Source organism: Eretmochelys imbricata, chromosome 1 (genome assembly GCF_965152235.1).
Source record: "Eretmochelys imbricata isolate rEreImb1 chromosome 1, rEreImb1.hap1, whole genome shotgun sequence".
Classification (NCBI taxonomy): Eukaryota; Metazoa; Chordata; order Testudines; family Cheloniidae; genus Eretmochelys; species Eretmochelys imbricata.
Genome location: NC_135572.1, coordinates 197,624,806 through 197,652,655, shown reverse-complemented (window position 1 = coordinate 197,652,655; position 27,850 = coordinate 197,624,806). Strand labels below are relative to the sequence as shown.

General features: G+C 44.5%; 1 protein-coding gene across 1 annotated transcript; it reads left to right on the top strand.

Moving 5' to 3' along the window:
* Window positions 1-758: 758 nt before the first annotated feature.
* Window positions 759-10,986, top strand: NFKBIZ (NFKB inhibitor zeta). The gene is made up of 12 exons (XM_077821225.1): window positions 759-1,110; window positions 3,376-3,515; window positions 4,595-4,631; window positions 4,753-4,856; window positions 4,969-5,723; window positions 6,095-6,200; window positions 6,514-6,660; window positions 7,040-7,103; window positions 7,755-7,924; window positions 8,641-8,751; window positions 8,877-9,044; window positions 9,457-10,986. Exons 1-12 carry the CDS (start codon window positions 879-881, stop codon window positions 9,508-9,510), a joined length of 2,088 nt encoding a protein of 695 aa, XP_077677351.1. The 5' UTR covers window positions 759-878; the 3' UTR covers window positions 9,511-10,986.
* Window positions 10,987-27,850: the final 16,864 nt, after the last annotated feature.

Sequence of the window (27,850 nt, the reverse complement as noted above, 5' to 3'; positions counted from 1 at the left end):
ATTATCATACACATTGTAAGGAGAGTGATCACTTTAGATAAGCTATTACCAGCAGGAGAGGGGCGGGGGGAGAGAAAACCTTTTGTAGTGGTAAACACCCATTTTTTCATGCTTTAAAAAGATCTTCTATACTTTCCACAGTATGCATCCGATGAAGTGAGCTGTAGCTCATGAAAGCTTATGCTCGAATAAATTGGTTAGTCGCTAAGGTGCCACAAGTCCTCCTTTTCATTTTTCTACAGCTGGTCAGATTTGAACGCATAGATTAAATAAATAGGTCATTGCAAACAACCCTCCTCTTTCACCTGATAGTGAAAAGAAAATCGGGGTAATACACAGTAATTCCTCCTCCTTCCCCAGTTTGTTTATCTATCTTTATGTGGTACCCAACGCCCTGGCATCTAGGTCCACAGTCAAAGCTCCCCCAAGCCAGTGACTCACGGGGTTGCTGCGGTCCACACGAGAGGGACAGGGCGATCATCACGCCCTCACTGCCTCAGCCCAGCAGCCCGGGTTGTCTCCACCCAGCACGAGAATGTACCAGCGAGGGACAAACACCGGCTGGAGGAGCGGTGGGGGGGGGACGAGGGTGGCGCTGCGTCGGGCTAATGATTCACCCGCCGAAGCTCGGAAACCCGCCAGGCCCCGGAGCCGGCGGTGTGTTGCCCAATCCCGGGCATTTACTGGAACTCCCGCCCTCGGCAGCGCATCGCGCCCGGCCCCGGCCAATGGCCTGCGCGCCTGCTGCTGCTTCCCCGCCGCCCGCTCCTCGCCAGGCGGGGCAGCTATATTAGACCCGCTGCCTCCCCCGCCGCCTCCCACTCCTCTCGCTCAGCCCGCCCGGCCTGCGCTGGCAGCTGCTTCCCGCCCCGCGGAACATGATCGTGGACAGCACCCGGGAGACGCCGGCCGACGGCGACTCCGGCTCCATGAGCAGCCCCCTCAACCTGGCCTATTTCTATAGCGCCTCCCCCTACTCTAGCGATGGCAGCTGCTCGCCGGCGCACTCCGCCCCGGGATCGCCCGGCTCCGACTCGGAGCTGTCCGGCGGCAGCAGCGGCGGCGGCCGGAGGAGGGACTCCCTGGACGGCGCCCGCCAAGCCCTGCAAGGTACGCGCCGCCCCCGCCCGCAGCCGTGCCAGGCAGAGAGACCCGCGCTGTCGCAGCCCTCCCCGGGCGGCAGGGCCCGGGGTTTTGTTCTCCTGCGAGCCTGGGCCTTTAGCGCCTAACGCGGGGGCCCCCTCGGCGGCAAAGCCGAGCCTCGGCCTTCGCCCTGGCGCTGCGGGGGCAGGCCCGCGATCAGCCGAGCCGGGTGCGCGGCTGGGGTGCACCCCGCGCTGTGCCCTGCTCCGCTGCCCGCCTCTGCCCCAGGGGTGGCTGCGCTGCAAGGGGACTGTATTGGCCACACGGCTGTGCTGAGGCAGTGGATCTTCCGAGGGAAAAAGCGCCGCCTCAAAGTAAAGCGGGCTACTTTACCGCTTGCTTACCTCCCAGGCGTCTTCTGCGGCCTGTTCCATCTTCTGATGGAAGAGGCTCATGCTCGCTTAAAATGCCTGGTGTTTATCTAGCACCTAGATGCCAGAGATGTAGGAAGTTGTGATGGGTATAAGACCATGTGTAACTAGTTGCAAGTGTGACCTTGTGCTATTGCGGCCTTTTTTCCTTTGCTGCCCCTTAATAATTTTTGACTTGTATATTGAAGTGAGGAGGGGAGGGGTAGGCATAACCACTGTGTAAAGCAAGTTGGTTACCACAAGGGATATTTTGAAAAAGAATGGTTCGGAGTTCATAACTGAGAATTGAAAATAGGCTAGGAAGAAACTAACCTTCAAAGGGGGAAGAAACTGTATTTTGCACTGGATGATTCATCCTCTCGTCTAGCGCATCTTTTATAGGACAAAATCCTGTGAGCTCAGCAGAGCGCCCTCAACAGCCTTTGCTCATTAGGCGGGGAGGGCACTTGGGGCTTCATAGTAGGTGCTCAGCACCTTGGAGGATGAGGCCCGAAGGGCCAGACTCTAATATCCTTTACTCATGGTAAGTAGCACCTTACTCCACAAGTAATCCCATTGACTTCAGTGGAATTCTGCTTGTGGGGTAAGGGTATCAAAAGCTAGCACTAGGCGCTGTGTGTATTGGGATGTCAGTACAATCTGGAAACAGCCTTTTATGTACAGTGGCTTATATAAAACAAGTCCTTGAAAATGTTTGCTCCTCCATTTTAGTGTAGCACTCTATAACTATTTGATATATTTGCATTATGTCTTTCCTCCCTCCCCAAATAATCTTAAACTCACCCCCCCCGTTTGTTTTTTGTCTGGTTGGATTTATTTTCTGTAATTTTTTTGTTGAAAACACTTTTAACCATATAAGTATGATCTTAATAATCTTGTTTGTATTGTCTTTTTACAAACAAAAAATCTGTCAGCCTATTTTCCACCTCATACCTCCACTCAAAGGCCCTGCTTCTGGCTAGTCCTCTGGTTAAGGAAAGCTGGGGCTGTTGGACTGTTTGCTGGGATGAGGTGCTTTGAAGACCATAGAGAGACTTCTCCTACTTGACATCAGTGGTCTTTGACTCAAGCCCTTTATTTCCTCTTTCCCAGACAGAAATCCCAGCTCCTGCTGGCCAGGGAAATTTGGAACCTGAACTCTGATCTCCAGTTAAGACTTCAGTGTATATATAAATTTTTATATATTAGCCTCTGTACTTTCCTTATCAGATCACATAATTTCCTTTTGCAAGTCGAATGCCTTAGGTCATCATTTCCTGTCTTCCACTTCTGTTTTTGTAGCTTGAAAAGTGATTTAATTTTAAAGAGGATGTGAGACAGAAGAGGTCAGGCAGGGAGTGTCACAGTTGTATTGTACTTCTAACAAAGCAAGTTTTCTTTCTTAAAGCAGCAGTTTCAGTCACTATGGAGATAACAAACACAAGTAATTCTGAAAATTATTATACAAACCCCTGTAGCATTTTGACATCTAAAATGTAAAAGTTTGGGGCAGGGGACAGGGTTTTTTTTGTTTTTTTTTTTGTTCCTGTGTTTGTACAGTACCTATGAGTGGGGTCCTGCTCTGTGACTGGGGCTTCTAGCCACTATGATGCTGATGTGTTATGTTATTTCCAGCTTGTTAACCAATAAGAGTTGTTGAGAATAAGACTCAAGAGAAATAAAATTCCAGCAGGTTATATTCTTCCGAAACACTGGCTGGCAAGGTTCTGTGCAATATAGTTTCATGTCAAAGGACTGTCTGCATTTTCAGTTGAAAGCAGAGTTTCAAGTTATTTTTCCACAGTTGTTGTTTCTTGGTTTGTCTCCTTGGGTCAGGATTGTGCCGATGCATTAATTTTGTTTTTGTTTTGTGTCTCAACAGCTGAACGCCACATGGGGGGAGGAAAGCAGCACAGAGGACCTTTCCAAGGGGTTCGTGTGAAAAATTCAGTGAAGGAGCTCCTATTGCACATTAGAAGCAACAAACAGATGTCCTTAGGCCATGTTGCTGATGAATTCAAGGTAATTCAGTATTTTTGATGGTATGGGTCAAATTCAGCTCGGGCATAAATGAGTTCAGCTCTGAATGAGGAGATGCACCACTTAACACTAAAACCAAATTTGGCTCCTTGCTGATGTCCATATGAGCAGAGGTATTTTTCTTTCCCAAAATAGGAGAAGGGAAGAGGTTGTGGTTGGGAGGTAATTGGGAAGAAGCCAGCAGGTGGTTTCACTGTGCTTGCTAAAAGAAACACATTTTGAAAGTCTTTTTTGCTTACTAAACTTTATTTTCCAAGTGGAGCATACATAAACACAGACTTATATTTGAAACTATGAAAACTCACTGTGCAATCTGATAGAATTCTGGAAAGGGTTGAGGGGTGTGGCATTCTGAGAAGGGAACTATTACTCAATTGCTTGTCAGAGCTGATAGCCTGCTCAGTGCTATACAGTACTCAAGAGTGAAGGTGGGTGGGTGGTGTGTTCCCTGAGGAGCCTGCAATCTAATAAACGGAAAACAGAGGAAATGAGACATGTTGGGAAGCCCAGAGAGAGGAGTACCTTAGAAGGGTGTCTTGATTTTGTTTTGTTTTTGTTTCTTGTGGACATCCCATAAGAGTCTTCAGGAGCAATTCTCTTATGGAAAATTGAATTTAAATTATTAAATGAATTGAATTAAATGAATTGAATAGAATTTAATAGGGATGAAGCTGATAGGTTTCCATGGAATTTTCTCTAAGATCCTATGGAATTTAATAAATGTGTAGGTTTTTTGAACCACCCTATCAGATTCTGTAGCCTGGATATAATTGTTACCAGTCTATAAGATAGTTCAAAAATCCTGTAGAAAGGTTATAATTTTCTCTAAAATTTCTGTAGAATTCTTTCGTAAGAGAAGGCTTAAAAACAAAGGATTTTTTTTCTTCATCCAATCTGATGGAGATTAAAAAATGAAAATATGGTCAGGCCATAACCTATTAGGGGTGCTTTAAGGGACGGGGGGGATAGTTAGTGTTTGCATTTTTTTTCTTTTATTATTTAAAGAGCTGCTTTTAAATTGGTTTTGGCTTTTTTTTTAAATGTATTTATTTTCTACATAGGCGCAAGCAGGATTGATGAACTACGAACAGTTAACAGGTACGAGTGTTCTTACTTTTGTATGCCTCTGTGCAATACCTGTATAAATATTTTGGAACATTTGTGAAGTAGATTGCAAGAGTAACCTAAAAATGATTGTAAATGCATTTTCTTTGAACAGAGTTGAAGAACATACTCGCTCATAGTGGTAAAAGAGAGGCTCATGAGTCTCTCTCTGATGGACCCAGTTACAAAAGACCAGCTACGTTCCACTCTCACCTCTTGGTACATGCTTCTATAATATTTAACATTAAATTTATTTTTCCACTTGGTTTGTGTAATAGGAAACAGTCAGCTAAATAATTCTTCTACATTTTTTGTTTTAATTTTTCTCCAGACACCACCACAAACACCAACCTCTATGGATAACATGGAGGATGCCCATAAAAATGAACCAAAACATAATGGTTCTGACCTGCTTCAAAATATTATAAATATTAAGAATGAGTCGAATCCTGTTTCTCTGAACACAGTGCAGGTCAGCTGGCTGCACACCATATCTAACCATAACTCACCAGGGGACCGATATCAGGATATCCAAGGGGCACAAGCTTTCTCCCCGTCTGAGAAGTACCAAGCCTTTCAAGCCAATAGTCCCCAACAAATGCTGGATCCACCCCAGAATTACCAGTTTTCTTCCTCACAGACCCAGGATTTGCCACAGAAATATACTCGGGATTCATTACTGGAATACAGGCCATTTTCTGGCAATGACCAGTCCCCTGCCTACCATCAGAATATCTTTGAAAGCCACGAACTGCAGTATTGCCCAACCCAAAGTTTTGAATCTCTCTTGAATGATTCTGAACACTCAGAGAATATACTCCAGCCTCTAGCCCCTGCCCATCAGCAGTCTGATGTCAACGCCCACACTCAGAATTTCAGCCTAGTACCAAATAACAGCTGTAGTATGCTCGATGGACACAATTCATCTCTGACTACTCTGAATGTCTCTCTACAACACCAAGGTATTGTCAGAAACACAACACAACTAGGCAAGTCATTCTTTCAGTGGCAAGTGGAACAGGAAGAAAACAAACTGGCCAGCATCTCTCAAGAGCAGATCCTTGCAAAAGACTCAGATGGGGACACGTGAGTATTGTTTATTTTACCACTGCTAAATTAGAAATGTGTGGATTGTTTATGCTTGATTCTGTGGATTGTTCAGTTGGAATGGGCTTTCATGTATTAGCAGTGGGTGCATATTAAGAATGTGACGGCTGCTCCTATCAAATAAAGGTGGTACAGTAATATTGCTGGTACCCAGTATTACATATGATTTCACTGTTATAGACTCTGGTGTAGATCAGTACTTACATAAAACGGAAAGCACAAATTTCATGCCATCATTGAATGTGGAATGCTTGCAGCTTGTATACCTTGCACTTGTATTTCTCTAATGGTACGTCCCCCATTTGCACAGTTTAAATTGTAACTTTCTGTATTTGTGTCCTTCCCTGCAGGTTCCTTCACATTGCTGTTGCTCAGGGTCGACGGGCTCTTTCCTATGTTCTTGCTAGAAAGATGGCTGCTCTGCACATGTTGGATATTAAAGAACACAATGGCCAGGTGAGGTTCTCCATGTCCCAGACTCTTTATGTGCTTCCAAATGCTGTACATTTCCAAACCCTAAGCCAAGTGTGGTGGAATGCTTGTTAGTATTCAACCTGAGGTTGAGCCTGCATGCCACCTTGGGCTGTCATCAGTTTAGTGGATTACCCAGAATCAGTAAGATTATGTTCTTGGAGTTATTTGTCCCAGTTTCCCAGTGTCCATAAGTATTGCTTTATTAATAGCTTTTGTATTGGGGATATATTTAGTCCCCATTTCCTGGTAGATAACAGCTGACTAATATGTTAACTTTGTTTCTCAATATTTGCAGAGTGCCTTTCAGGTGGCCGTGGCGGCCAATCAGCATCTTATTGTTCAGGACCTGGTTAGCCTAGGGGCCCAAGTGAACACCACAGACTGCTGGGGTAGAACGCCATTGCATGTTTGTGCTGAGAAGGGGCATTCCCAAGTCCTTCAGGTAAGAATCATAAAGGCTGTGAAGCTTTTCCCTTTGCCTTCCTCCCTATCCCTAATAGCTTTACGTTCTTTTATGACCCTTTCCAGAAGCTTCTGAAAACAGTCCTCTGTGCTGCCAAGCTTTTATAAATATATCCCTTACACTAATGGCCTAAAACCCGCAGCTTGCTCTAAGATGATCTACAGTATATTAGGCCATTACTGTAGAATCCTGTTGTACCTTTATTTAAAAAAAAAAGGGAGTATTCTCCTTTAATATTATGATAATTTCCTTTTTTATTCCCAACACACTATTTATTATAGCTAGGTGTCATAAATGCTTTAATTACCAATATGTCCTTTGGATTGAACTAATGAGTACTTCATCCCCACTTTTGCAGGCAATCCAGAAGGGAGCCATTGGAAGTACTCAGTATGTGGACCTTGAGGCGACAAACTATGATGGTGAGCAGCTATGAGTTGTTTTGTGTTTTTGTTTTTAATCCAGAGTTGCTGGGTATTGTTGTATTTTGTAGCCGCCGACACACATGCTACACTGGGCAAAAAGCAATACAGCTAGGCATGTCAGATGTTTCTTTCCCAACTGAAGATAATTGCAATTGGCACATCAGCTAGGTTTTCCTAAGCAAGTAGAAACTACATTCTTTTCTATGAAGAACTTACTTTCTTGGATTCTGCACAACTTCCATATTTTGTAGGAAAAGAACTAACTCTGGTGGATAAATGTTTAGAACTAGACAGATGTACGTTTTAATCTAATTACTGGTGTGTCTGAGCATTGAGGAAAGAATAAGGAATACAGAGCAAAGGAATTAACCATCAATTCAGCTGAAAGCTGTTTAAATTGAAACTTGCTCTGTTAATATATACTTTCCACTAAACTGTTACAACAGTCTTCTGAAAATCAGTTCTTCTATTACTCACCTGCTGAGAACACGTTACTGTTTAACCCCTAACATTACAAACGTAGAGCAGCTCAGGGACATCTGGTGTTAGTCAGAAAAATGGAACCACGGAAGGGAGCCCCCTTTGAAACAAGCCACCTGTCCAGTGGTTCTTTACTGTTTACTCATTGAAATTTTTTTTAATTGTAAGGGTTCACAGCTTTGCACTGTGCAGTGCTGGCCCATAACGCTGTAGTGCACGAACTCCGGAACTGTCAGCCACCGCACTCTCCTGAAGTCCAGGAGCTTCTGTTGAAAAACAAGAGTCTGGTGGACACCATCAAAGCTCTGATCCAAATGGGAGCCTCTGTTGAAGCAAAAGTAAGAGCAGTAATTCCTTAACTGGGGACTGACTGGTCTTGAAGAGAAGTCTTCAAGTGAAAAGAGTCACTTATTATAAATGAAGCAGAGCTAATAAAAAAAAAATGCATCAAAGCACAGTAGGATCTAATTTATGTTATTGGAATAGGAACATTACATTTATTCAGGTCAGACAGTACAAACGATACATATTAGAAGAGGGGAGTTACAGCTTAATTTTTAGATGAACTAATTTTTGCTGTGCTGGTAATTCTGTTTTATGAAAAGGGAAAGTCATTGGAAGCAGTCTGATATATCCATAATAACTAGGTACTAGTTTTGCACCGTTCTTGACATTTGGATTTGAGTTAAATGCTGACCCTGTATCCAGTTCAAGTGTATAGTGGACCAGTTTGTCAGCTGGTGAAAACTTGGCATATCTCCCTTGCCTTCATTAGAACTTTGCCTGTGTTAGCACCAGCTGAGGGTCTGGCCCATTGTGTATAAAATCAGAATATTTACTTTTAAGAAGAATGAACTCTGCTTTAATTTGATTAATTTTCAGTGAGTTCATGGAATTACAATACCAGTGGGGTGGGAAAGGCAGGTACTTTTTCCCATGAAAATGTCTTTTATTTCCCTTTGTTTTAAATGTCCATGTATGTTTGTTCTCTCACAGCAGAACCACCAAATGTCCAGCATGTAATACTGAAAGCTTGCTTTTTCTTTTTGGTTAGGATGGTAAAAGTGGTCGCTCGGCTCTGCATTTGGCAGCAGAAGAAGCCAATCTGGAGCTTATTCGTTTCTTTTTGGATCTACCCAACTGCCTCTCTTTCGTTAACGCAAAGGTATGGTGTCTATCTTGAATTCAGCAGTAGAGTAGAATGTTGTTGTATGGTAATGGCATTGTGTGTGACTGTGTGGTTCATAAATCTTCCTATCCTTAATAGTGTTACTCTCTCGTCCTCACTAGGCTTATAATGGCAACACCGCACTCCATGTGGGTGCCAGCCTGCAGTATCGGGTGAGTCAGTTGGATGCAGTTCGTCTGCTGATGCGGAAGGGAGCTGATCCAAGTGCTAGAAACTTGGAGAATGAGCAGCCAGTTCACCTGGTTCCTGATGGCCCTGTAGGAGAACAGGTAAAAAACTCCTCCTAATTTTTTCAATCCTTTTGCTGGCAACTGATACAAATCAATAACTGTTCTTTAGAAGCCCTCCCTCTTGAGAGGCTCTGGATGGGAGACCTAACTATCAAAACATTTCTGAGTTGACATTAAGATGAGACCCTCCCTGTCCTCTTTCCTAAGAGCAGAATAGTGTGACCATTCTGAATGGGACAATTGACTATTCCAATAGCCCTTTTCCCACATTGCAATGCTCTTCTAATTGCTACATGCTAAATGTAAAGCTTGAAGCAATTAAAAGTTAAGTTGCTCGGGGAGTCACAAGGCTAGTAGTGTAGATAGTGATAGGCTGATCTTAATTCTTAGATCTCAGTATGGGAGGGTGCATATTAATCTTTGTGTGTGTATCTCTCTCTCTTTTCTTCAGATACGGCGTATCCTGAAAGGGAAGGCAGTTCAGCAAAGAGCTTCACCATATTAAACTCCATGTGTCTTGGAGTTCAGTACACTCACTGTCAGTTAGGCAGTCCTAATGTATCTGTAAATAGACCATTTGCCCTGTGGAGGCAAATGTGAGTTGTTTCTATGAAACAAAAGTATTTAGTTCACTATCATATAGTGGGTTATGTTAACAATTCAAATTCCTCTGAACAGATGGGAATGTTCCATGCCCAGGTGTCTGAATACCTGGATTTAATAGCTGTGGCAAGCTGACTTATTTAAACAGTTTTAACTAGTTTTGAGGCAAGAATGATTGTATTGAAGGTTTTCTTTCTGTATTTAGATAGGTATGAGATAAGTGGCAACAATGTTAAGTTTGTTTTTTTAATCACACAAATATTAATTTATGGAGAAAAACTAATATAAATTTTAGAGGCCAACAGAATATTTATATTTCTCAGTAGCTTTTTTCCAGTGTCTTATGTTGTACTGTGTATAAATCAGTAGCATTATCATGCTATTCTATAATTCTTTGTAATTTGCTTGAAATGAACTAAAAAGAGACAAGTGTTTCAAATGTAGAATTGTGTATTGTGGATTGCACATTGAATTCTAATATGCTTGTTACAAATAGATGTATTTCATTATATGTATGATTGTGAGGGCAAAGAGTACAGTGAAGATGAATTGTCACTGACACTTATTTGTATACATCCATCAAAGTTATTAACAGGAAATGAAATGCCATATCTAAATCATAGAATCCTAGAATATCAGGTTTGGAAGGGACCTCAGGAGGTCATCTAGGCCAACCTCCTTCTCAAATGACTATAAGCTCAATCCTACTCCTAGTGAAATCTGTGGGGACAGTATCAGACCCTGTTTGCATGCACCAGCACAGGACTATCTTTCATCTAGACAGTGGATTATGTGGGAGAAATATTCCTATCTATACAGTGTGTATATATTTTCCTCAACATACTTTAATGAATATGGCCCTGATTCAAGCAAGTACTTAAGCACATATGCTTAACTCCCTCCCTAGTCAGTGAAATACTTAAATATCAGCTTAAATCCCTCATTGATTTCAATTTAAGTACTTTTGCTATGTGTTTAGCACAAAAGGAGAATACTTTAAACAGTTAGTCCTATGTTTTTACCTTATAAGCATAGTGGATAGCTTCAGATATAACTTGGCTAACATTGTTTTGTTTTTTAAGAATAATTCTAACTATATTATTGCAAAATGTTTACAAATGATGCTGTATAGACATGCTCTGTCGGAAAGAATTTCATGTTTCCAAAGTGGTCCAGTGTGTACAATAATCCAGTTTGTTCTTACATCACGTGTGATTCTCTTCCATAGCCATGTAACTAACTTGGGATAATCTGATCACATTGTTTAACAAAGTATGTCTTGTAGACAAGTTAATTGGAGAAATCTGGTATCCTCAGCTGTGATGCATATCCACTAAACTCTCATGTACAGTTTCAAATAAATCTGTTAATCCAAAAATGTTAGGTTATGGTGTATTTGTTACAAATTTCGTTTTGATGACATTTTTGACTTCTTCCTGGTACGCTCTGTTGTTACTGCTGGAATCTGGGAGAGCTACTTAGGGAGGGCTACCCATTTAGCAGGTTGTTTGAACACAATACTGCAATCGTTACTCATGTGACCAATCCTTCCTCACATGCAAAGAGCCCTCTCTTCTTCTACATTTATACTCCGTGAAGCTTTAGCACCATAGCCAACCTCCTATCTCCTTCCCTGGACCTTTCCTCCTGATGCTCCATTCTTTCTTCCCTATGGCTCGTGTAGTCCATTTGGTTCAACAGTTTGATTTGGTTCCCTGACATCAGTTGCGCTCTCCATAATGAGAAGTTTTAGCAGATTTGTCCCAATTACGTCAGGGTGCTGTTTGGGGCAAGATACTCTGCCAGTGTCTTCTTCAGGAACTGAGGTCTCTTAAAGACTACTCCTGCAAGGTAGATGCTGCTTCACTTGATGGGGGCAAGGGTGGGAGGAGGCTAAGTATGAACCAGTGGAAAAGGAAATATCAAATGGTGATGGAGACGTGAAACGGGGTCAAATTCACAGCTAGTGTAGGTGGACATAACTGCTGAAGTCCATACAGTTGCACCTGGATAAGCTGATGAATTTAGCCTAGAGTCTCCTGGTCACAAGTGTTCATAGGGGAAGTATGTGTGTCTTGAGAGGCTCTGATCTATAGACACGCTGAAGTCAGAAGGTGTGTCCACATCTGCCAGTAGCGTATCTAGGTTTCTCAGCTGATATCTTGATCTGGGAGAGAAATATGTGTCTCCTCTGTGTGAGGATACTGCTCATATTCTGTCCCACTCCAATGCCATTTTATTAACTAAATAGTCTGTGGTTTAAGACAACATATCGGAATACCTTCTCTGAAGGCATTACTAGATGGCTCACCCAGCAAGGGAGCAAAGTACTTTGAGCTTCTGAGGGTGATAGAATGTAGGTATAGTGTAGTAAGTACTTGGGTATAAGGTCAGTGCCACAGATGGCCCAGTGAGAGAGCCTAATTCAGTTCCATAACACTGATACTTGCATTGGAGGGATACTTTTTTGGAATTAAGGTTTTTGCCAGAAAACCCTCAGGGAGGAGTTCAGTATTTGATACAACTTTATTTTGTACCCAGAATTATTTCATTATCTCCAAGCCTAAGTATACAATTTAACAAAAAAGAACCTAGCCCCAAATAGAACTAACTTATTTTTTCTTACATAAAATTAGAAGGTGATTAGTGTGTGAGATATTATGGAATAGGCAAAGGTTAGCCTTTTTATTAAAGTAAGAAACTTTAGGAATTGACTTGGATAGCAGGTGGGCAACATTTGCCTGAAACCCTGCACTCCATTAGCAGGTGTTGATGCTGCTGGGAAAGGGTTAAGGTAGGCTTTACTGATTCATTGGTACAGGTGCCTTATCTCACCTGGATATAATGGAGGTGGAAAAGAGGATCTAGGCTGGGGCTTGAGCAGTATTGAGAAAGGAATGCTAGCAAACTTGGAGAGAAGGATTGAGCTAAACCGTATCCCCAGATTGTTGACTTCTTTGGCTAACAAAGCCAAATCCTGGAAAGGAGTGAGTTTAGACTTGTGGACCGTGTGGTAAGTACAAGTTTGGAAAGGTGCCTGCTCATAATGTTCTAGAAATATGGCTCTGCTTCGAAGCATGGGAAGAGAAGCATTTTCCACATCTGTCATTTATTTTGTGTTTGTAACAAGAAACTATAGACTGGTTGTACACCCTTTGGGTGGCTGGGTATGGCAGGGGCAACTTAAAACATCCATGTTGCATATTTTGGTTTTTCTGGCAACAGCATGCTTATCTGGTTGCCTCTGTTTATGCTAACAAATACAATCCTGGAGAAGGGAAGAGCTGATGATGGGTAGAGCAGTACTGAAAATGAGGGGTCAGAACTGGGACTGTTCCTGAATTTAAATACCTAGCAAATTAACTTGGCCTGTCTAGTTATTCAAACCATTGTCACCTTTCACCTTCTTTAGGATTTTTACTGGCAGACTTGGTCTGAGGTAATATTAAAACCTGTCCTGCTTGGCCAAACTTGGTTGCCTTTATGTATAAACTGTTTCCAATATTCCTAACTCCTATGGTTATTTTATGATTTGGGTAAATATGAAAAAAGAATATATCCTAATGGTTGATTCTCTGCAGAGCATCCTGCTTCTCTTTAGAGAGGGTGGCATGACTGGTATCTGAGTCTAGCTTTGAATGGGTATGTTTATCCATGAGGTTAGCCATCTGGGATACTGTGGGACTTTTTACTGATCCTGGATTGTCAAGTGGTACTGATGGCTAGAAGCAACACTGTTCATCTGCATTTTACCAATTGGTAATGGTTTGTCATCCTGGGTGGGGAATTCACTATAGCTACCTAGGCTTTTGTGACCTTCATGTGGTTAGTCCTCTTCAGCACTTTCTGCTGGTTCAAAACATGACTGCCAACTTTTTCAGCAGTGTTAGCTGTAAAAAGAATATTGCTTCTGCTCTCTGCAATGGCTCCCATTTCCCTTCTGGGAAAAATTTAAGGTGGTGACTGTAACATATAGTTTAGTTTGGGCCATTGCTACCTTAGGGTGACTTTCCCAGATGACAAACATCCCCTAACAGTTATTCGGCTGTGACCCTTTTTCTAATTAGATTAGCACTCTTGTCCTTGTTCCGGTGCCCATTCTCACTAGTGGGCCTTCCTCTCTGGAATTAACCCCTTCTTTTTGGCCTGAAACAGCCATTGTTTGCTGACTAACTCCAAAGCTCATTAACTTGGGCTTTTTTACCCACAAAGCATGTGGTAAGCTGGTGTTTTGGAGGCGTTAACGTCGCTTGATGTTGGTCAGTCCGCTTTGTTATAACTGCCTTGAGACTTGGTAATGGCTGAATATTAATTTTAAAATAAGGAGTAGTTTTCAGTATCTCACTTCTCAGGTTCTCAAAAAATGAACTGTTAGTATTGCTACTTCAAGGCTAATTTCTGACTGGCACTCTAGCATACCTCTCTTCATATAGTCTATAGGCCATTCTTTGAGAGCCAGCTCTGGTGTTTGGGGAGTTAGTTTGTTTACAGAGACCATAGGGTCAAACACTTCCTTTCCTGACAGACTCCCCCAACTTACAGCACCTCTGGCTTTCATATTATTTTGGACCATCACATATTTACTTTGTAGTAGCACTGAGATGCCAGTCAAGTCCGGGTCCCATTGTGCAAGGACCTATACAGACATTGACTAAACATATAGTTGCTTTTGTGTGATGTCTTTCACAAACCTGGATCCTGACCTTTTGATTTGTTTGGTTCCCTGTTTGTCATCTGCTTATCCCAGCCTTACAATAACAAGGGGAGAATAATGTCTTTTTGGATGAGGTGAGTAAAGTGTCACTAGTTTCTTCCTTACTATAATAAATTGATAAAGGGTGGCAGAGTAGGTGTGTATGTGTCTGGGCTGGTTAATTTTCATGGCTGTTTTGTAAAGCTGCTCTTTGAAGTTTGCCTTTCAAGGAGGTGGGTGTTGCTTTACACTTGGCTTCCCTTTTAGTTTCTGGTGATTTTTTTCTGCTCACCATACTTCGCACTTGGCTTCCCTTTTAGTTTCCGGTGTTTTTCTGCTCACCTTTGCTCACTGGGTAGCCTGAGTAAGATGATGTAGTTGAAGCATTTGATTTAGGAGTGGGAATATATGGTTGAAAGATGTCACCCTCTTGCTACTGTAGCTTTGCTTTGACTGTGATTCCAACCTGTTTTTGAGTGTCTGAGTGAAATGGTCTTTCACCAGGATACAGTGGTGGGATGCTTTTAAGGAGTGGAATAAGAAAACACATTTTGAGGGAAGTTCCATGCAACTATGTTTGCTCATCCTGCCATGCCTAACTTTTAGGGGTTGGGTTGGGTTTGTTTGGCTTCTTCTAAAACATACAAAACTTTTTTTTTTCTTTTTTCTGGTCTATAGTTCCTAGGGTACCAAACACCCTACTAAGTTGTCATAAATATAAAGGGAAGGGTAAACACCTTTTTAAAATTCCTCCTGGCCAGAGGAAAAATCCTCTCACCTGTAAAGGGTTAAGAAGCTAGGATAACCTCGCTGGCACATGACCAAAATGACCAATGAGGAGACAAGATACTTTCAAAGCTGGAGGGGTGGGGGAGAAACAAGGGTTCTCTCTGTCTGTGTGATGCTTTTGCTGGGAACAGAACAGGAATGGAGTCTTAGAATTTAGTAAGTAATCTAGCTAGATATGCGCTAGATTCTGTTTTGTTTAAAAGGCTGACAAAATAAGCTGTGCTGAATGGAACGTAGATTCCTATTTTTGTGTCTTTTTGTAACTTAAGGTTTTGCCTAGAGGGATTCTCTATGTTTTGAATCTGATTACCCTGTAAGGTATTTACCATCCTGATTTTACTGAGGTGATTCTTTTACTTTTTTTCTTCAATTAAAATTCTTTTAAGAACCTGATTGCTTTTTCATTGTTCTTAAGATCCAAGGGTTTGGGTCTGTGTTCACCTATGCAAATTGGTGAGGATTTTTATCAAGCCTTCCCCAGGAAAGGGGGTGTAGGGTTTGGGGAGGATTTTGGGGGGAAAGACATTTTCAAGTGGGCTCTTTCCCGGTTATATATCTGTTAGATGCTTGGTGGTGGCAGCAATAAACTCCAAGGGAAAAAGGTAAAATAGTTTGTACCTTGGGGAAGTTTTAACCTAAGCTGGTCAAAATAAGCTTAGAGGGTTTTCATGCAGGTCCTCACATCTGTATCCTAGAGTTCAGAGTGGGGAAGGAACCTTGACATAAGTAAAACAGGAGAAGTGCAGAAAAGTCTTCAATTGTACACTGTAAACTTTAACTCAGCCTCACAATAGAAATAATAGCAAAGAGTACACCATTCTTACTTGCACAGGACACTAAGTGTGCAGGGAGAGAAATATAAAGCTTAAATATAAAACTCCCTGAGCCAATAATAATTTAATCTAATCTAAACTGAAGGCAACCTAACAAGTAACATCAATAAACCAGGGAAGGTGTATGGAGAACAAAGGTTACATCAGTGAAAGATCATGAGATGCTTTTTGTTGCTTTTGCATCTTATTCCTCTTTACTGTGTTACAATGTAGGAAAAATGTCTAGAATGAAGAGCTGGGTGGATGTTACTGACAGCTGGCTGGCTGAAAAGCATGAGTGTGAGGACGGATGAGGTCGGGGAGGAAACTCCAAGTACAGATGGTAGCATCATACTAATAACTAGCTCTCTTCACCAGTAGTTCTCAAAGCTTCTTACTAAGGAGATCAGTATCATTATCCTCATTTTACAGATGGGGAAACTGAGGCACAGAGACAAAGTGACTTGTCCAAGTTCATCCAGTAGGTCACTGGAGGAGCTGGCAACAGAATCCATGTCTGCTGAGCCCCAGTCCAGTGCTCTATCCACTAAACCACACTGCCTCCAATCCCCCTAGGTTTAGTCAGAGACACGCTTGTGAGAGAAAAGAGGGAAGAGACACAAAGGACTGGATCCAATGTCCACTGAAGTCTGAATGTCTTGCAATTGACTCAGTTATTTGCAGAATAATTTCCATGGTCAATTCCTGGTCCGCAGGTCATTCACAAGGAGTTCTTTGAAATTATTAAAATATTCAAGATGGGTGTTTGTTTTGATTGACTGTCCCATAGTTGGATGGGCTACTGTTTAGATCATGTTTCTGGTGCAAAAACTCACAAGTGAACTTAAAAACTCACTTTCCATGAAAGATTTTTTTTTCTGACCCTGCATTGCTAAAACAGTAGCAGACAAGCAAACACAGAATGGACCCAAATGTAGGCAAAGTTAATTCAATTTGTTATTCAAATGATTATTTATGGGAAAACTTTTGGAGGTATTGCCCATCTCTAACAGGAGTAGGTCATGAATACTTGAAGCAAAGCAATGGAAGCCTATTTACTGTAGAGTAGGGATCTCAAACTCAAATCACCGCGAGGGCCACATGAGGACTAGTACATTGGCCCAAGGGCTGCATCACTGAAACCTTTTCATGCAATGATACAAAAGTATAATCAAAAATGGAAAAAAAAAGAAGAGTAATACAGTATGCTATTAAAAGTCAATGTATTAACTTTTTAAAAACTAATGCGAAGAGGGGTTTTAATAAAATATAGACACTCAGTAATGCACCTCACTCAAATGTCAAAACAAGCATTTACTTTTAGAATTACTTTAGTTAAAGCCCCTTTGCCCTCGGCCCCTGCCCCACTCCACTCCTTCCATGAGGCTGCATCCCTGCTCTGGCTCTTCCCACCCCTTCCCTGCCCCCATTCAGTGTGTTTGAGACCACTGCTGTAGAGAGTGAGAGGGGACATGTTAAAGCACAGTATGATATGTGGCAAAGAGCATGAGATAAAACACACTGTATTGTTAATAGATTCCTCAAACCAAGGATACTGTTCAAAGAGCCAGAATAAGCATCTGTCTGATTGACTAGGACTATTAAAGGAGCCTAACCCATCATCCTTAGCAACGTGACACCATTACATAAAGTAATGGTTCCTACTGCACAGTTGCTCCTGTGGGAGCAAGATGCAGCTGAGCTACCTACCTTGAAAATTGTTGCTTTAAATGGTAGTAGATAAGGGAAGATTATTTACTGTCTCAGTCTGGAATATAGCTTTGGTCTGATTTTGTGTCCTAGCTGCTTAAAGTCAAAAGCCAATGCATTTCGCTCTCAGACTTTCTCCCTTCCTTTTACTTGCTGCCACATAGACAAACATAGAAGCCTAATAAGTTTATATAGGGGGTCGATTTTCTTTTTGCAATTAGGAGAATTGGCATATATGTAAAATGTATTGTTACCCTATATATATGCATACAACACTTTCCTTTTTCTAGAAATACTGTAAAGGAAATCAGTACTTTACAAATGGTCTAGGAGAAAATATAGCTAGCATGCTCTATGCCTTCAGAATTTTTGGTTCTCTCATATTAAAAAGGAAACAGGGACAGTCCTGGAATACACACAAACCAAACTTAAGGTTGTAAACTGATACTTAAGACACTAGTAGAAAACTATAGTTGCAAAAATAAGCAGACGAGTGAATGTTGGGAGCTAAATATGAGAGACTCTTGAAGAACAGAAATAATTAAGGTTCCAGTGTCACTCTTACAGGCAGATCCTCAGTTGGTGCAAATTGCCATAGCTCCGTTGACTTCAATTAAGCTATGACAACGTACAGCGGCCGAGGATCTGTCGCTCTGCCCTCACAAAGTTCTGGCCACTGCAGACAGGGCCACCTTACGTGAAATCTTGCCCCCGCCCTTCCTCCCCCCCGCACCGTCCCAAGTTCCTGAGATTTTTGCCACTGACTTCAATAGGGCTAGGATTTCACCCTTTGTCTTCCCTCTGTCCAGCTCTGAGGAATGTTGGAGTGGTAAGCAAACAGCTTGAAGCTGTAAAAACAAACACATGTGAGGCTCTGATGCAGAGAAACTTTTACAGTATATGACTTTCTCATAATTTTGGGGATTTCCTGTGTATGGATATTCCAGACAGCTTATTTTTTTTTAACAAACGTATCAACTGTTTGTGGGCTGGGACACAGCATTTGCAAGTGTCTTTGATTACTGTAATGCAGTGAAGAGATAGGGAGAAGCTCAGTGAAGGCCCAGATTCAACATGTTAAAGTTAAGCGTGTGCTTTATGCAGTCAGCACCCAAGTTTAGGAGATTCCACTGAAGAGGTGTTTACAGCACAACACGCAAATCCATTTTCTCAGAATAATGGGTTAGCTCAATGTAGAGGCAAATGACTGGCTTGGGGTTAAGGGAACTCAAAGAAAACTTGGAGCCTGAAAAGTAAAATTTCCCTTAATTGGTCCCTTATCTAGATTTAGCAGACTGGAGCAGACTGAATTGGAGGCTGAGTTGCACAGAGTGGGGAAAGCTGAGTCAATTTTGTGACAGGGTAGTGCTGTGTTGATCAGGATGCCTAGAGGCAGCACCTACTGTTACTTAGCCCTGGTCTACACTAGGACTTTAGGTCAAATTTAGCAGCGTTAAATCGATGTAAACCTGCACCCGTCCACACAATGAAGCCCTTTATTTCGACTTAAAGGGCTCTTAAAATCTATTTCCTTACTCCACCCCTGACAAGTGGATTAGCGCTTAAATCGACCTTGCCGGCTCGAATTTGGGGTACTGTGGACACAATTCGATGGCATTGGCCTCTGGGAGCTATCCCAGAGTGCTCCATTGTGACCACTCTGGACAGCACTCTCAACTCAGATGCACTGGCCAGGTAGACAGGAAAAGAACCGCCAACTTTTAAATCTCATTTCCTGTTTGGCCAGCATGGCAAGCTGCAGGTGACCATGCAGAGCTCATGAGCATAGGTGACCACGATGGAGTCCCAGAATCGCAAAAGAGCCCCAGCATGGACCGAACGGGAGGTACAGGATCTGATCGCTGTTTGGGGAGAGGAATCCGTGCTATCAGAACTCCGTTCCAGTTTTCGAAATGCCAAAACCTTTGTCAAAATCTCCCAGGGCATGAAGGACAGAGGCCATAACAGGGACCCGAAGCAGTGCCGCGTGAAACTGAAGGAGCTGAGGCAAGCCTACCAGAAAACCAGAGAGGCGAACGGCCGCTCCGGGTCAGAGCCCCAAACATGCGGCTTCTATGATGAGCTGCATGCCATTTTAGGGGGTTCAGCCACCACTACCCCAGCCGTGTTGTTTGACTCCTTCAATGGAGATGGAGGCAATACGGAAGCAGGTTTTGGGGACGAAGAAGATGATGATGATGATGATGATTGATGATGAGGTTGTACATAGCTCACAGCAAGCAAGCGGAGAAACCGGTTTTCCCGACAGCCAGGAACTGTTTCTCACCCTGGACCTGAAGCCAGTACCCCCCGAACCCACCCAAGGCTGCCTCCTGGACCCAGCAGGCGGAGAAGGGACCTCTGGTGAGTGTACCTTTTTAAAATACTATACATGGTTTAAAAGCAAGCATGTGAAAGAATTACTTTGCCCTGGCATTCGCGGTTCTCCTAGATGTACTCCCAAAGCCTTTGCAAAAGGTTTCTGGGGAGGGCAGCCTTATTGCGTCCTTCATGGTAGGACACTTTACCACTCCAGGCCAGTAACACGTACTCGGGAATCATTGTACAACAAAGCATTGCAGTGTATGTTTGCTGGCATTCAAACAACACCCGTTCTTTACCTCTCTGTGTTATCCTCAGGAGAGTGAGATATAATTCATGGTCATCTGGTTGAAATAGAGTGCTTTTCTTCAGGGGACACTCAGAGGAGCCCATTCCTGCTGGGCTGTTTGCCTGTGGCTAAACACAAATGTTCCCCGCTGTTAGCCACAGGGAGGGGGGAAGGTTGAGGGGGTAGCCACGCGGTGGGGGGAGGCAAAATGCGACCTTGTAACGAAAGCACATGTGCTATGTATGTAATGTTAACAGCAAGGTTTACCCTGAAAGACTGTAGCCACTGTTTTATAAAATGTGTCTTTTTAAATACCGCTGTCCCTTTTTTTTTCTCCACCAGCTGCACGTGTTTCAATGATCACAGGATCTTCTCCTTCCCAGAGGCTAGTGAAGCTTAGAAAGAAAAAAAAACGCACTCGTGATGAAATGTTCTCCGAGCTCATGCTGTCCTCCCACACTGACAGAGCACAGACGAATGCGTGGAGGCAAATAATGTCAGAGTGCAGGAAAGCACAAAATGACCGGGAGGAGAGGTGGCGGGCTGAAGAGAGTAAGTGGCGGGCTGAAGACAGGGCTGAAGCTCAAATGTGGCGGCAGCGTGATGAGAGGAGGCAGAATTCAATGCTGAGGCTGCTGGAGGACCAAACCAGTATGCTCCAGTGTATGGTTGAGCTGCAGCAAAGGCAGCCGGAGCACAGACTGCCACTGCAGTCCCTCTGTAACCAACCGCCCTCCTCCCCAAGTTCCATAGCCTCCACACCCAGATGCCCAAGAACGCGGTGGGGGGGCCTCCGGCCAACCAGCCACTCCACCACAGAGGATTGCCCAAAAACAAGAAGGCTGTCATTCAATAAATTTTAAAGTTGTAAACTTTTAAAGTGCTGTGTGGCATTTTCCTTCCCTCCTCCACCACCCCTCCTGGGCTACCTTGGTAGTCATCCCCCTATTTGTGTGATGAATGAATAAAGAATGCATGAATGTGAAACAACAATGACTTTATTGCCTCTGCAAGCGGTGATTGAAGGGAGGAGGGGCAGGTGGTTAGCTTACAGGGAAGTAGAGTGAATCAAGGGGCGGGGGGTTTCATCAAGGAGAAACAAACAGAACTTTCACACCGTAGCCTGGCCAGTCATGAAACTGGTTTTCAAAGCTTCTCTGATGCGTACCGCGCCCTCCTGTGCTCTTCTAACCGCCCTGGTGTCTGGCTGCGCGTAACCAGCAGCCGGGCGATTTGCCTCAACCTCCCACCCCGCCATAAATGTCTCCCCTTTACTCTCACAGATATTGTGGAGCACACAGCAAGCAGTAATAACAGTGGGAATATTGGTTTCGCTGAGGTCTAAGCGAGTCAGTAAACTGCGCCAGCGCGCCTTTAAACGTCCAAATGCACATTCTACCACCATTCTGCACTTGCTCAGCCTGTAGTTGAACAGCTCCTGACTACTGTCCAGGCTGCCTGTGTACGGCTTCATGAGCCATGGCATTAAGGGGTAGGCTGGGTCCCCAAGGATACATATAGGCATTTCAACATCCACAACAGTTATTTTCTGGTCTGGGAATAAAGTCCCTTCCTGCAGCTTTTGAAACAAACCAGAGTTCCTGAAGATGCGAGCGTCATGTACCTTTCCCGGCCATCCCACGTTGATGTTGGTGAAATGTCCCTTGTGATCCACCACAGCTTGCAGCACTATCGAAAAGTACCCCTTGCGGTTTATGTACTCGGCAGCTTGGTGCTCCCGTGCCAAGATAGGGATATGGGTTCCGTCTATGGCCCCACCACAGTTAGGGAATCCCATTGCAGCAAAGCCATCCACTATGACCTGCACATTTTCCCAGGGTCACTACCCTTGATATCAGCAGATCTTTGATTGCGTGGGCTACTTGCATCACAGCAGCCCCCACAGTAGATTTGCCCACTCCAAATTGATTCCCAACTGACCGGTAGCTGTCTGGGGTTGCAAGCTTCCACAGGCCTATTGCCACTCGCTTCTCAACTGTGAGGGCTGCTCTCATCTTGGTATTCATGCGCCTCAGGGCAGGGGAAAGCAAGTCACAAAGTTCCATGAAAGTTCCCTTACGCATGCAAAAGTTTCGCAGCCACTGGGAATCGTCCCAGACCTGCAACACTATGCAGTCCCACCAGTCTGTGCTTGTTTCCCGGGCCCAGAATCGGCGTTCCACAGCATGAACCTGCCCCATTAGCACCATGATGCATGCATTGGCAGGGCCCATGCTTTCAGAGAAATCTGTGTCTATGTCCTGATCACTCATGTGACCGCGCTGACGTCGCCTCCTCACCCGGTATCGCTTTGCCAGGTTCCGGTGCTGCATATACTGCTGGATAATGCGTGTGGTGTTTAATATGCTCCTAATTTCCAAAGTGAGCTGAGCGGCCTCCATGCTTGCCTTGGTATGGCGTCCGCACAGAAAAAAGGCGCGGAACGATTGTCTGCCGTTGCTCTGACGGAGGGAGGGGCGACTGACGACATGGCTTACAGGGTTGGCTTCAGGGAGCTAAAATCAACAAAGGGGGTGTCTTTACATCAAGGAGTATTTCAGGCAGGACTTCACGGAGGGTTCCAATAAGAAATGGTGCACCTAAGTTATTGTTCTTATTGGAACAAGGAGGTTAGCCTGGCCTCTGATTGATACATGGCTAGATTTACCTCGCTGCACCTTCTCTGTGAGTGACTGCAGTGTGACCTAGAGGAATGAGTCCCCTAGACAGGGGAGGAGGCAAATGAGTACAAAACAAATCTGGTCTGTTTCTTGTTTTGATCCACTCCATCTATCTTTTACATCTTTGGCTGGCAGCAGACGGTGCAGAAGGACTGCATGCCATCCACATCTCATGGCTGCTCGGCAGAAGATGGTACAGTACGACTGCTAGCCATCCTCATCTCTTGCCTGCCTGGCAGAAGATGGTACAATACGACTGCTAGCAATCCTCATCTCTTGCCTGCCTGGCAGAAGATGGTACAGTACGACTGCTAGCAATCCGTATCGCCTGCCTGCTCACCATAAGACGGTTCAATAGGACTGACTGCAGGACTAAAGAGAATGACCTGGTCAAGTCACTCCAAATTTAGTCCCTGCGCCCATGTCTGCCCAGGCGCTCCCAGCCGATGTGGCCAGGAGCACCTCGGACACGACGAGGACGACTACCAGTCATACTGCACCGTCTGCTGCCAGAAGGCAATGGGTTGCTGCTACTGTGTAGCAAAGCTGTACCACGTCTGCCAGCACCCAGGAGACATAGGGTGACGGTTACCTGAGCGGACTCCATGCTTGCCGTGGTATGGCATCTGCACAGGTAACTCAGGAAAAAAGGCGCGAAACGATTGTCTGCCCTTGCTTTCACGGATGGAGGGAGGGAACGGGGGCCTGACGATACGTACCCAGAACCACCTGCGACAATGTTTTAGCCCCATCAGAGTGCTCCATTGTGACTGCTCTGGACAGCACTCTCAGATGCCCGATTGTTTGCCGTTGCTCTGATGCAGGGAGGGGCGACTGAGGACACGGCTTACAGGGTTGGCTTCAGGGAGCTAAAATCAACAAAGGGGGTGTCTTTACATCAAGGAGTATTTCAGGCAGGACTTCACGGAGGGTTCCAATAAGAAATGGTGCACCTAAGTTATCGTTCTTATTGGAACAAGAAGGTTAGCCTGGCCTCTGATTGATACATGGCTAGATTTACCTCGCTGCACCTTCTCTGTGAGTGACTGCAGTGTGACCTAGAAGAATGAGTCCCCTAGACGGGGGAGGGGGGGGAAGCAAATGAATACAGAATAAATCTGGTCTATTTCTTGTTTTGATCCACTCCATCTATCTTTTACATCTTTGGCTGGCAGCAGACGGTGCAGAAGGACTGCATGCCATCCACATCTCATGGCTGCTCGGCAGAAGATGGTACAGTACGACTGCTAGCAATCCGTATCGCCTGCCTGCTCACCATAAGACGGTTCAATAGGACTGACTGCAGGACTAAAGAGAATGACCTGGTCAAGTCACTCTAAATTAAGTCCCTGCACCCATGTCTGTCCAGGCACTCCCAGCCGACATGGCCAGGAGCACCTCAGACATGACGATGACAGCTACCAGTCATACTGTACCGTCTGCTGCCACAAGGCAAGGGGTTGCTGCTACTGTGTAGCAAAGCCGTACCGCATCTGCCAGCACCCAGGAGACATAGGGTGACGGTTACCCGACGCTTGCCGTGGTATGGTGTCTGCACAGGTAACTCAGGAAAAAAGACGTGAAACGATTGTCTGCCCTTGCTTTCACGGAGGGAGGGAGGGAACGGGGGCCTGATGATATGTACCCAGAACCACCCGCGACAATGTTTTAGCCCCATCAGGCATTGGGATCTCAACTCGGAATTCCAATGGGCAGCAGAGACTGCGGGAACTGTGGGATAGCTATCCACAGTGCAACACTCTGGAAGTCGACTCTAGCCTCGGTACTGTGGAAGCACTCCGCCGAGTTAATGCACTTAATGCACTTAGAGCATTTTCTGTGGGGACACACACACACTTGAATATATAAAACTGATTTCTAAAAAACCAACTTCTATAAATTCGACCTTATTCCGTAGTGTAGACATACCCTTAGAACTCCCATCTGGTATCCATAAGCCCTGTCGAAGCCTTGCATCAAGATATCTTTGTACGAAAAAGCTCCTTTTTTTAGAAACAGTATTGGAAATTGAATGTCTAGTTCTTTCTCTATAAACCGCTGAATGAAGTTTCATTACTGAAGCGTTTTTATATTTATACTGTGAACTGGGGAACACTCTCTTCTTTCTCAAGTTCTTCCCTGTGATTTTTGAGTTTCTCAAGACAGCCCACATGCCACTATTGGCCTTATGCAATCTGTTGCTTTTGACACCTGTGCCTGTAAATTCAGTCATGTTGCTCTGAGACAACTTCCGAAGTGCTCAATACCCAGTAGTTCACACTGAGAACACTTGCAGTGTGAAGTATAAGGGGAGCTGCTGTGTGCATCTTAACTTAATTAGGTGCCTAAATGGGAACAGAGCTCTCTTGAAAATCCAGCCCAGGGCTAACATCCCTCCAAGCTTGGATGTAGGCTTCATACACCATGTGATCCATGGAGTACAATATTTCTCCTAGTCACTGCAAGGCTGCCTTGAATCTTTTCATTTTCCATTATTCCCTTGGTTCAACAGTGCTAGTTATAGTATTAATGATCAGTGCGAGTATTGTACAAATAACTTGCACCCATGCTCCAGTGACTATTAAAGTCAACTACCTGTAATTTGGAATGGAATTAGGAAAAGAGCTATTTATACAGTTTTGTCCCCCCCGATTTCAAACCTCCCTATAGTCTGCAAGTGTGTCCTCTAGTCTTCTCTCTTTGAAACTGCTGTACTGGGGATCTTCTTCTTGCTATCAGTATCCAGACAGATCATGCCTCCCCAGATGCCTACCTGTTTTCAAATGGCCAGGGCTGTGGGCAAAAGGCAAGTGGCAATGCTGCTCTGAGATCATCCAGCATGTATTATGACTTGAACTTTGGCCTCTGTTCATAGCCCAGGCATCTCATGCTGCACCTGAATTTTACCAAGTCTCCCAGGTAGGGAAGGGAGTCATCCGAAAAGAACAGTAATACCCCAGTATTACTGCTAAGCTAATGAGCCCTGTGGGTTGTACAGATGCCAAAAGGCATGCTCTCGGCCGCAGAATCTTTATTAGGAGCAATAGCGAATGAGAAGAAAAGAGCCCCGCTTGGCTCTCAGGAGTGTTTTCAGAACTGGTAACTTAGGGGTGACCCCTCCCCCCCAGTTTTTTAAACTGAGCTCATTTGAACTGGAAATCATGGAGACACAATAAATATGGAAATTCACAATGTGATTTTACAGCATCACTTTTCAGAGCAGAAGCATTCCATTGGTCTAATTAGTCAAATCAGGTTAGAGTCTCAGGAAATCCCATCGGGGCAGCGCCTCAAAGGGTAGGTCTACATTGCAATGAAGCCACCACTGGCCTATATCAGCTGACTTGGACTCGGGGTGGGGATGGGGGGGAAGGCTTGGGCTGTAAAATTGTGGTGTAAACATTTGGGCTCAGGCTGGAGCCTGGGCTCTGAGACCCTGTGAGGGGGGAGGGTTGCAGAACCAGGGTTCCAGCCCGAGCCTGAACGTGTGCACTGCTATTGTACAGCCCCGCAGCCTGAGCCCTGCCAGCCTGAGTAAGCTGTGGGTGTCATGGGCAGTGTAGACATAGCCTATGAGTAGCAGTGTAGTATTTTGCTAATTTACTGGAAAAGCAATATTACTGAAGCAGTGTCACTTTGCTCTGTTTTTCCTAAGAATCCTGCTGTTACAAAAGGGGGAGAAAGGAACTGCCAGCTCAGAAAGAATCACTTGTTTCCTGCTTGTTAACCAACAAAAAAGTTGTTCCCTTTCTGCTTTTAGGTGAATTTTTCTCGAATTGTGAACAGTGGAACTGCTGCTCCTGCTCCCCACCTGGGCTCGGGGTTGAGTCCTGCACCCCCATCCCTCCACCTTTTGCCAGTGTTCCAAGTTATTCTATTTGAGGCGAACGCACAGAGAATTTAGATAAAAACATAAAATTCTTTCTGGAAGGGTGCAAGTCCACGCTACTTTCTTTCTTCGAATCCAGAACCCTAACACGCAAGAATTACAAAGCAGGCTGCTCCCTAAGGCAGAGAGGCACAACTCAGCTAGGATGGCTCTTTGCAAACAGCCTGCTGAGGATGCAGATCATGTGGTTCGCTGTGAGGCCCCTTGCCTGCCAGCATGACCAGGAAACCCCTTCCACTGTGAAGTGACAGTTTGTAACTTTAACAGTTTCCAGTATACCACTCAAGTTACTGTGCCAAACAGCAGAGCCCTAGCTGCCCAGGATGAGGCTGTAAAAGCCCCCTGCTGTTTTGAAAGCCCCCAGCTTCTCCCCAGTAAGAGCTCTGGAGGAGAGAGTCTGCACCTGTTGCCCTTGATTCCCCACCCCCAAAGTCTGCATCAAATCGCTGGACCCTGCAGGGCTACCAGCTACCCCAGCTCTTCAGAAAGCCACTAGCTGTCACTCCTACCACGGGTTCTGAGGGAGCATGTCTGGGCATGCTGTCCCCTCCCCTTGCTCCCAACCGGTACACCGTGTGCCAGGTCGATTGCTTCCAAGGGTGAGTTATAAAAGGCCCCATCTCTTTAGGAAGCTGCCAGCTGTTTTGGACCTTTGCCCAGGGTCCCAGGGAACCACCTATGTATCTTACACCTTACCTTGACCTCCCAGTATCTCCTGCTGTTGTCAACTGGCAACTATGCTCAGCCCTTCACAGAACACACATCCATCCAATCCCTGCCCCTGAAGAGCTTACAGTCTAAACAACAGACACACAGGGTAATCAGGACAAGCAGGGAGCCACTTTAAAAATGTACAAACGCTCCCTCCTCCCTTGAATCACCCATTTAATTTGGTAATTTTTTATTTATGGCATGCAAGGGCCTCGAGAGACAGGAACCTTCAGGAAGGACTTAGATAAAGGGGGTAGGGGAGTGTTTGGCCAACTGGGAGTAGAGCTCAGGCTCTTGCTGAGCCTGCATATGCTTTGCACACTGCAGCATTGTTCTCCCTGTTATC